The 10,296-nt window shown below is 66.8% G+C and overlaps 2 protein-coding genes across 2 annotated transcripts in view; both read right to left on the bottom strand.

Annotated features, from left to right (window-relative positions):
• Positions 1-909: 909 nt before the first annotated feature.
• EMIHUDRAFT_452466 (hypothetical protein) lies at positions 910-6,075 on the bottom strand (the record flags this gene model as incomplete). The annotated part of the gene is made up of 12 exons (XM_005763781.1): positions 910-1,635; positions 2,634-2,999; positions 3,222-3,301; positions 3,627-4,057; positions 4,099-4,199; positions 4,268-4,337; positions 4,409-4,443; positions 4,774-4,893; positions 4,977-5,150; positions 5,234-5,302; positions 5,414-5,635; positions 6,013-6,075. 12 exons carry the CDS (start codon positions 6,073-6,075, stop codon positions 910-912), a joined length of 2,457 nt encoding a protein of 818 aa, XP_005763838.1.
• Positions 6,076-8,780: 2,705 nt separating this feature from the next.
• Positions 8,781-10,296, bottom strand: part of EMIHUDRAFT_465087 (hypothetical protein) — a gene marked incomplete at both ends in the record, with an annotated part of 6,609 nt that continues 5,093 nt past the window's right edge. The window contains 6 exons of the mRNA XM_005763782.1: positions 8,781-9,199; positions 9,269-9,399; positions 9,542-9,612; positions 9,681-9,750; positions 9,822-10,054; positions 10,121-10,240. Coding sequence (XP_005763839.1) covers positions 8,782-9,199; positions 9,269-9,399; positions 9,542-9,612; positions 9,681-9,750; positions 9,822-10,054; positions 10,121-10,240 — 1,043 coding nt within the window. The remainder of the gene's footprint in view (positions 9,200-9,268; positions 9,400-9,541; positions 9,613-9,680; positions 9,751-9,821; positions 10,055-10,120; positions 10,241-10,296) is intronic.

The following is a 10,296-nucleotide window of genomic DNA, read 5'->3' on the forward strand; positions in this document are numbered from 1 at the left end:
AGGCGATCGCCTCTGTTACCCTTCACGACCTGTTTGGGGTCAAGGTTTCGGGGATCCGCAAATTGGTCGTTCAGGTCTCGCTCTACAAGGTAGCGCGCGTAGACATTCTCGCTGAGGATGTGGTGGACAAGATCGTGAATAGCGTGTGCAACGCCCCCGGGATCAAAGGGCGGGTCCTCCGACTCCACGCTGGAGGAACTGGACACGATGACTTTGAGCAAGAGCTTGTCTCCCCCGTCTCCATCGGTTAACCTGTCTCGGCGATGCCTTTCTCGGCCAGGAACTCGATGTCGTTCTCGGAAATTCTGTGCAATGGGAGTGGTCGACGCGCATGCGTCACGAAGCGGAAGTCCTGCGCGTCAAGGACGCAACCGCCAAGCGGCGCGAGGCTGACGCCTCCGCTGCCGAGGAGGAGCGTCTGCAGGGAGACTGGATCGGGCCGACGCTTTGGGTGATGCCACGCTTTGCGAAGGCCACGAAGGCCAACGCGGAGGCGGGCGCGGCGTGAGTCCGGGAAAAAGGGGACCGGGGCGGGACTGGGAGTCATTTTACGTTTATACTGTTACGCACTCCAACCAGTGAAACCGATGACAGTCAAATCATCGAGGTCGGAGATGTTTGTTGCGCTCCAGCAAGCGTGAGCTGCCTCCGACGCCCTGACCTGGGGCGTCTTGTCTCCTGGCTTATCCTTGGCCTTTGCGATCTTGATCGCGGTGACGCTATCCCCTGCTTTCACGACTGTCATTGACACCTCGTACGAGCCGCCAGCCCAAAGAGTATTCTCAGGGGGCTCAAACTCCTTGATCACAACCCACATGTCGCTGGCCGCGACTGGCGCCGCCTCGGCAGGTGTTTGCGCGTTGGGTGGGTCGCACATATTCTGCACTAACGAGAACTCGAGACACTCCGTCACATCCCTACCCCAAACCCTTCCCGCCCGTTCACCGCATCTAGAAAGACGTCGCTCTCTGGCACAAAAATCCAGCGCGAGGTTGAGGCATTTCGCCTTTTTTGCTCGAGATTGAGGGATTTCAGCACCACGTTGCCGCGCAATGCCTCGGCGATTGCGGTGGCGCCCTCGGCGCGGATGTTGTTGTAGGCGAGGTTGAGGGTGGTCAGCACCCCGTTGACTGCGAGAGCGCCGCAGATCGCCTTCGCGCCCTTGTCGCCGATCTCGTTTTCGTGGAGGTCGAGGGTTTTCAGCACCGCGTTGACCTCGAGGGCCTTGGCAATCGCGAGTGCGCACGTCTGCACTACATGGACCAGCTGCAGGTCGCCGTCGGAATCCACCCCCCGGCTCACAACCATCTCGGCACCTTTGTAGCTCACCTTAGCCCCGACCTCCTTGGACTCGCCCTCGACCTCGCTCGCCTTGATCCAGCCGGTCCCGCCGATGTGGTTGCTGGACAAATCGAGATTGGTCAGCACCCTGTTGCCCTGTAGCGCCTCGGCGATCGCTGCTGCGCCGTCCGAGTCAATGTCGTTGCCGCGGAGGTTGAGGGTTTCCAGCACCGCGTTGCCGCGAAGAGCGGAGGCGAACGCGACGGCACCCTTCGGGCCAATATTGTTGCCGTGGAGGTTGAGCGTGTTCAGCACCCCGTTGCCGCGCAGCGCCTCGGCGATTGCCTTGGCGCCCTCCGCGCAGATAGTGTTCCATCAGCGCCCATCTCCTTTCCCCCACCCGGTGAGACTCGGCCTAGGCCACGAGTAGACCCAGACGCGGCTCTCCGCGACCCTAGAACGCTTCTCGCGGCCTAGGTGGCCGGCACTTGGGCTCAGACGGCCGGGCCGCCCCCGGCACCGGCTGCGCCTGCGGCGGCGCCGGGTCGGTCGTCAGCGCCCATCTCCTTTCCCCCACCCGGTGAGACTCGGCCTAGGCCACGAGTAGACCCAGACGCGGCTCTCCGCGACCCTAGAACGCTTCTCGCGGCCTAGGTGGCCGGCACTTGGGCTCAGACGGCCGGGCCGCCCCCGGCACCGGCTGCGCCTGCGGCGGCGCCGGGTCGGTCGTCAGCGCCCATCTCCTTTTTCCCCCACCCGGTGAGACTCAGGTCAGCTCATGAGTGGACCCAGACGCGGCTCTCCGCGACCCTAGAACGCTTCTCGCGGCCTAGGTGGCCGGCACTTGGGCTCAGACGGCCGGGCCGCCGCCGGCGCACCGGCCGCGTCTGGCGGTGCTAGAATCAATGTTCAACCATCAAAAAGAACGCAACAAACCCAGAGAGAGAATAGGGGAGGCAAGAGACAGAGAGAGCAGGGGAGGCAAGAGCCCACATACAGCCCCACACGAGACAGAGAAGGTGACTGCCCACCCGAGAGAGAACAGGGGAGGCAAGAGACAGAGAGAGCAGGGGAGGCAAGAGCCCATATACAGCCCCACACGAGACAGAGAAGGTGACTGCCCACCCGAGAGAGAACAGGGGAGGCAAGAGACAGAGAGAGCAGGGGAGGCAAGAGCCCATATACAGCCCCACACGAGACAGAGAAGGTGACTGCCCACCCGAGAGAGAACGTGAGAGCTAGAGCTTATTCTTGCTTTGCAGGAGGTAGAAGCGGTTCTTGAGCGGATTTCCCTTGCCGTCTTGCCCGAGGCGTTCCGGCAGGAGCGCAAGGGCCATCGTCTTAAATCTAACCCTGCCATCGACGGTGTACGCCTCATAGTTCTCTCTGATGATCTGGTCCTCTTCCGGAGTCCAGCCGACATTCTTAGTCTTGGCGCGTGGGACAAAGGTCGAGAAAGGGGCGATCAGCGGCTCATCCCCCTGCGTCGAGTAAGTCGAATCGTCTCCGCCGAGCCCGCGGAGCCCGCCGAGCCCGCGGAGCCCGCCGAGCCCGCGGAGCCCGCCTCCGCCAAGCCCGCCGAGCCCGCCTCCGCCAAGCCCGCCTCCGCCAAGCCCGCCTCCCGGAGGCATGTTGGCAACCGAAGGCGAGGTGTCCGGCGAGGACTGCAACGCCTTTATCTGTGCCTGCAATGCGACAATCTGCTCTTCCCTGGTTGGCTGCGGCTCATAGATCAAGCCAGACTGGAGCCCGCCTCCGCCGAGCCCGCCGAGCCCGCCTCCGCCAAGCCCGCCGAGCCCGCCTCCGCCAAGCCCGCCGGAGGCAGCCGGAGGCGGCTTGGCGGCCGGCGGCGCGGGGACCGCGGCCGCGGCGGCCGCCTTGGCCGCCTTGGCCGCGGCTGCCTCGCGCGCCTTGGCCTCGGCGACGTTAGGAATAGTGACCGGCAGCCGCTCCCCGGGGGCGACGCCTTCGGGGAGGATGATAGTCATGTCTACCCCCTCGTAGAAGAAGGAGACCTTCTCTCCCGCGGCCGCGCCCGGCTCGGCGGAGGCGATGTCGGCGGGCTTGGCGGAGGCGGGCTCGGCGGAGTCGGCCTCGGCGGGCTCGGCGGAGGCGGGCTCGGCGGGCTTGGCGGAGGCGGGCTCGGCGGGCTTGGCGGAGGCGGGCTCGGCGGGCTTGGCGGAGGCGGGATCGACGGAGGCGGGCTCGGCAGGCTCTGCGGAGGCGGGCTCGGCGGGCTTGGCGGAGGCGGGATCGACGGAGGCGGGCTCGGCAGGCTTGGCGGAGGCGGGCTCGGCGGGCTTGGCGGAGGCGGGCTCGGCGGGCTTGGCGGAGGCGGGATCGACGGAGGCAGTGCGACGCGGTCAGCTTGACGACGTCGTGCATCTCGACGCCCTCGTCGGCGTACTCCGCGGCGACAAAGGCGGCGAACTCGCCGCGCAGCTCCTCGAGGATCTCGGCGTCTCGCTCGTTGAGCGGCTGGTTGAGGATGATGAAGTCGTAGCCGAGCAGCGACTGGTACACCTTGGACAGGTCGTACAGCATGTCGCCCTGCAGCGTGAGCGTGCTGCCGACCTCGCCGCGCATGTCGAGCAGGAAGACGGAGGGCGCGTCGGTGAGCAGCACGTTCGAGAAGACGGGGTCGCCGTGGATGACGCGCGCGTGGCGGAACCGCCTCGTCGCCATGTAGAGCTCCAGCTCCGAGCAGATCTTGGCGTGCATCTGCGGCGCCGTCGGGCAGAGCGACGTGTAGAGCGACTCGTGGGTCGAGTAGCGCCTGTTCACAGCTGCAGGTGTGAAGAGACGCCGTTCACAGACGTGTAGAGCGACTCGTGGGTCGAGTAGCGCTTGCGGAGCTTGGGCAGGTAGTTCGCGCCCAGGTCGACCTCCGCCTCGGGCAGGAGCGAGGCCGGGTCGCCCTCGGAGGAGTGCAGCCGCCTATTAGGAAGTGTCTAGGAAGTGTCTAGGGAAGTGTCTAGGCCACCCCCTCGGAGGAGTGCAGCCGCCTCAGCGCAGAGAGGAGCAGCCGGAGTCGGCCGGGCGTGAGGCAGCGCGACCTGTTCACAGCTGCAGGTGTGAAGAGACGCCGTTCACAGCCGTAAGCCGGCCGGGCGTGAGGCAGCGCGACGTGACGAGGTGCGAAAAGGTGACGCCGCTCACGCGCTGCAGCGTCATCGAGGAGACGTTGCCTGTTCACAGCTGCAGGCGTGAAGAGACGCCGCTCACGCGCTGCAGCGTCATCGAGGAGACGTTGCCCGACGAGCGCGGCGAGGGGGGCACCACGAGGCCCGACGCCTCGGCGCTCACCCGCGCGAGCGGCGACGGCTTCGCGGGCAGGGCGCCGCCGCTGCGCGCCGCCGGAACGGCGTCGGCGCCGTCGCCGTGCCGCTCGCCCGCGGCGGCGGCCGCGGCCTCGGCGATCTGTACCTGTTCACAGCTGCAGGTGTGAAGAGACGCCGTTCACAGCCTTGCCGCCGCCTCGGCGAGCTGTACGTTTGGCGGCGCGCTCAGGACGGGCGGCGTCCCGTTGCGCGACGTCGAGTGGGGTCGCCCCTCCTTGTCCTTGTCGTCCGACGAGGAGAGGAGGCGGGGGAAGAGGTCGGCGATGTCGGCCTGCAGCGAGGGGGAGGGCGGGTGTGGGGGGAGGGTCAGGCGAGGCTCCCCCAGGCAAGGCTCCCGCCGCGGTCCGGCGGCACGGAGGCGGCGCGCGCCGGCATGCGGCTGTAGAAGAACATCTCGCCACGCAGCACCGAGGTGGCGGCCGTCTTGATGACAAGGTCGCCCGAGATCTGCACCTCGTTGAAGTGGCGCGCCGCAACCACCCCCTCGGCCAGGCTGCCCTTCTGGCCGCTCAGCCTCCAGCCAATGTCCTGAGGGCACGCGGCGCCGCCCCTTAAGCCGCGTGGCCACGACGAGACCCCCGGGCGGGTGCAGCTCCCCCCCCCCCCGCGACCTGCCCCGCCCTCATGCCGAAGTTTGCGTTTGCGTCCAGCAGCGCGCGGGTCTGCGCGTCGGTGTCCCCCTGCAGTGCCGGCGGGCGGCGGCGCGTGGGTGCGAGGGCGCGGACGGGAGGCGGCGCCCGGCGGCGAGAGTGGGCGGCGCGGCGCCGCGCAGCGCGGCAGGCGCCCCTCACCGAGGTCATGATTGCGAGCGGCAGTGGCGCGCCGCTCCCTTGCAGCGCGAGGATGTGGCGGATGTAGAGCTCGAGGTAGGTGGTGCCGGTGGTCAGCTGCGACGGGAGCTGCACCTTGATCCCCGAGTAGCCCAGCCGCTCGCCCAGCCCGCCCGCGACCAGCACAAAGCCGCACCCGCCGCCGCTGACAGCCGCCATGCCGGCCGCCTCAACCTCGCCAGCCTTGCGAGCAGCAGCGGCCGCGCGCCGCGATTTCGCCGGCCGAGGCGCGAGGTGGTCGGGGGCGAGGCGCAAGTAACTTAGAACCAGCGAGCGAATCAAGCGCAGGTCAGCGTGCCGCCTCGGTGAAGTGGCGGAGTCGGAGCGGTGGAACGAGAGGCGCGGCGCCGAGCAGGCCGCGCCGACGAGCGGTCGGGCGCCGCGCCGCGCCGAGGGGGTGCATGGCGAGCGCGCTGGAGCGTGGCCGCGGCGTATGGCGGCGAGAGGGGCGAGAGACAGCAGCAGGGCAGGTCGGGCGAGAGGGAGCTGCCCCCAAACCCGGGCGTAGAAAAAACTCGGCACGGCGCTCGAGCGATCTGCGGCACGAGCGAGCAGGGCACCGCCTCACTGGCTGCCACCGAACGGTCTGGGGGCGGCTGCCGCCCATCATGCCTCTTAGGCATCCGCGCGGGGCGGTGGGGCCGGCGCTGCTTGCGGCGGGAGACCCCCTCCGCTGCGCCCTGCACTCTAGCCTTCGCTTCGATCGGCCCATCTCTCTCTCTCTCCCCCCCCCCATCTGTCTGACCGAGTTACAGCATAGCAAGGCGCGAGACAAACATATAGCCGAGATACAGGCGAGATACAGCGAGATACAGACGAGATACAGACGAGATACAGGCAAGATATAGCCGAGAATAGAGAGATAGCCGACCGAGGCAGCCGAGATTATATATTTGTGTATACCAACCAGCAGAGACAACCCCTTTGTCCCCCCCCCCCCCCCACCCCCCACACACCTTGAATTTCGCAAGTCCAGGACAAGCCCAAATGCGAAGCGGGCCGCCCAAATTCTGTAGAGGTACCGCGCGCGCGGGGCGCGTGTTTTTCTTCCGCAGCAAAACTGACCCTAGGGATTCCCCTCGGGGGTATGCAGAGCATAACTCATAAGAGTCCCTCTGAAGTTTGCGCCCGGAGGCGCCTCTTTTTGCTCGCCAGCCCTCCGCTCAACGGCCGTCGCGCCTCGTCGTGTCTGGGCGACTCGGAGCGCGATCGCCGCTCACGGTCCCAGCCCCGGTCGCGCTGCCCTGGCTCCGCGGCGGCGCGCTCGACCTTCCTCCCTACCAGCTGGTCGGCGCCCCGAGAGCCCGCACCTGAGAGCTCGCTGCTCGGGCGGAGCAGACCTCGAGCGAGCGCGAGGCGGCCGTCGAGGCGGAGCATGTGCGGCCGCGCGTGTACGCCCGTACACGCGCGGCCGCACGTGCGCTGACTGGTGCGGGAAGTCGGCTGGCTGCCTGGCCGGCTCGGCCGTTTAAATTCCTCTCGCACTCGGCGGCTGCCAAGCGAGCTCAAAGTGCAGATTGGCACGTCGCTCGTGGCCGGAGCGCGTCGCCACGGAGGCGCAGTTGGCCACCGGCGCGAGCTCAGCGACCCAGGCATTCGCGCTCGGCTAGCAGGCGCCGCCCTGCAGAGCGAGCGCGCTAACTCCCATTGCGCGGAGATACACGCGAGAACCGAAATCGCGCCTCGAAATGACGTACGTCCTAGGACGGAAAATCAAACCTCTGCTTGGCGACGAAAGAAAAGGGAATTCGCCGTGGCTAAACGGCGCGACAGGGTGCCGAACAGGGGTTTTCACGGTTAACGTGTGAATGAAGAGCGCCGTTCACGTTCGGAGCTATGAACAGGTTCGACGGATCACGAGGCCGCGTTTACAGCGTGCGGGGGGCGCGTGCTACTCCCCACGCCTTTAATGCAGCGCGGGCGCTGCGAGAGTAGCGCGACGGCGCCGCACTCGCTTCCCGTTAGAGGCGCTGTTCACACTTGAGACTCTGTGAACAGATAAGCGATTGTTCGCCGAATCACGCGTGCGACGGGCGGCTGTGCTGGAGCAAGCGGCTACGCACCGTTCGCGCGATGACGACGTCTCGCATGTTGTGGGGCCTCGTCGGCCGCCGCATTGAGGGGACGGATGCAGTGCTCATCGAGCCGAGGCGCGAGGGCCTCGCCGCCGTGACGATCAGAGGGCGGTGGCGCCCTACCCCGAACCAACATGCCCGCTAGAGCAACCGGCTACGCGCCGCTCGCGCCAGAGCGTGCGACGACGGCGTCTCACGTTGTGGGCCTTTTGTGTTGTTCACGGCAATGAGCAGGCGATGCGTCCTAGCACTGCAAGCTGCAGCCGAAGAATCACAAGGATGTTCCGAAGAAGTTTGTGGTCGACCGGTGCGGACCGGGCGTCTGCCGCCAACATCTGAACAGTGATGGAACGTGCACGATTTGCAAGCGGAAGCCACAATGATTGGGACAGCAACGGTGGGGCCCATTCCTAGCCACCCCAGGGTCAGGCTTGTGCGAAGCGGCGAGACTAGCTGCGGCTAGGGTTAGAGGGAGATGTACGCGGTGAGACCATCCCCTTGGATCCAACTGTAGGACGACTGGGTCAAGCGGAAGCCACAATGGTTGGACCAGAACGGTGGGGTCCATTCCCGGCCCAGGGCTAGGGCAAGGGTTAGGGCTAGGGCTAGGGCTAGCTTCGAGGGCTAGCTAGGGTTGAGAGATTGCCCGGGGAGCCCGGCTAGGGTTAGGGCCGAGCGGGACTAGGGTTACACGGAACCTTCCGGTCAGAGATGAGTGGCGAGACAGGTAAGGGTTAGGGTTAGGGCTAGGGCTAGGGCTAGGGCTAGCATCCACAGCTAGGGCTAGCTCAGGCGTGGGAGGCTAGGGCTAGGGTTAGCACCGACACTCACGACCATTGAGGGCATGCATCCGGCCCGGAGTTGACGAGACCTTTGATTGCCGTGCCACAGGGTACCGTGGCTCCATGCACGAGGCGGTGGGCGCAGAGGCATGCAACTGCGCGCGCAGCGCGCCACTCACTCGGCGGCGAAGCCGCCGCGTCGACACACCCGCCCCGCGCCAAGGCGGGAAACTCGGCGCTATTTTTATTCAATTGGAGTTTGGACGGGAGGAGGGGCACATTACATCGTATACGTTGACGAAGGGGAGAGAGCGCTATGGTACGACAAAAACACGCCCCTCCCTCTCCTCTCGACTCCTCTGCTTATATACATCACACCCACCCGCAACTTCGGGAAACTCGTAGTTTTGCGGACAGCAGTGTGCGGTTTGCGCCCCCCCGGGCGCGTTGAGCAGTCACAGATGCCGATTGCCGCGCTCCCCCTCCGCGCAGCGGCGCCAGGCCCTACGGCGGTAGCGACGAGAGGAGCGCCTTGCACGTCTCGAGGTACGCGAGCCGGTGGCTCTGGTTCTGGTGGAGCGGCACGATGCCAAAGTAGTGCGACGCGGTCAGCTTGACGACGTCGTGCATCTCGACGCCCTCGTCGGCGTACTCCGCGGCGACAAAGGCGGCGAACTCGCCGCGCAGCTCCTCGAGGATCTCGGCGTCTCGCTCGTTGAGCGGCTGGTTGAGGATGATGAAGTCGTAGCCGAGCAGCGACTGGTACACCTTGGACAGGTCGTACAGCATGTCGCCCTGCAGCGTGAGCGTGCTGCCGACCTCGCCGCGCATGTCGAGCAGGAAGACGGAGGGCGCGTCGGTGAGCAGCACGTTCGAGAAGACGGGGTCGCCATGGATGACGCGCGCCTGTTCACAGCTGCAGGTGTGAAGAGACGCCGTTCACAGCCTTGCGGGGTCTCCATGGATGACGCGCGCGTGGCGGAACCGCCTCGTCGCCATGTAGAGCTCCAGCTCCGAGCAGATCTTGGCGTGCATCTGCGGCGCCGTCGGGCAGAGCGACGTGTAGAGCGACTCGTGGGTCGAGTAGCGCCTGTTCACAGCTGCAGGTGTGAAGAGACGCCGTTCACAGACGTGTAGAGCGACTCGTGGGTCGAGTAGCGCCTGTTCACAGCTGCAGGTGTGAAGAGACGCCGTTCACAGACGTGTAGAGCGACTCGTGGGTCGAATAGCGCTTGCGGAGCTTGGGCAGGTAGTTCGCGCCCAGGTCGACCTCCGCCTCGGGCAGGAGCGAGGCCGGGTCGCCCTCGGAGGAGTGCAGCCGCCTATTAGGAAGTGTCTAGGAAGTGTCTAGGGAAGTGTCTAGGCCACCCCCTCGGAGGAGTGCAGCCGCCTCAGCGCAGAGAGGAGCAGCCGGAGTCGGCCGGGCGTGAGGCAGCGCGACCTGTTCACAGCTGCAGGTGTGAAGAGACGCCGTTCACAGCCGTAAGCCGGCCGGGCGTGAGGCAGCGCGACGTGACGAGGTGCGAAAAGGTGACGCCGCTCACGCGCTGCAGCGTCATCGAGGAGACGTTGCCCGACGAGCGCGGCGAGGGGGGCACCACGAGGCCCGACGCCTCGGCGCTCACCCGCGCGAGCGGCGACGGCTTCGCGGGCAGGGCGCCGCCGCTGCGCGCCGCCGGAACGGCGTCGGCGCCGTCGCCGTGTCGCTCGCCCGCGGCGGCGGCCGCGGCCTCGGCGATCTGTACCTGTTCACAGCTGCAGGTGTGAAGAGACGCCGTTCACAGCCTTGCCGCCGCCTCGGCGAGCTGTACGTTTGGCGGCGCGCTCAGGACGGGCGGCGTCCCGTTGCGCGACGTCGAGTGGGGTCGCCCCTCCTTGTCCTTGTCGTCCGACGAGGAGAGGAGGCGGGGGAAGAGGTCGGCGATGTCGGCCTGCAGCGAGGGGGAGGGCGGGTGTGGGGGGAGGGTCAGGCGAGGCTCCCCCAGGC

This window comes from Emiliania huxleyi (genome assembly GCF_000372725.1).
Source record: "Emiliania huxleyi CCMP1516 unplaced genomic scaffold EMIHUscaffold_62, whole genome shotgun sequence".
Taxonomy (NCBI): Eukaryota; Haptophyta; order Isochrysidales; family Noelaerhabdaceae; genus Emiliania; species Emiliania huxleyi.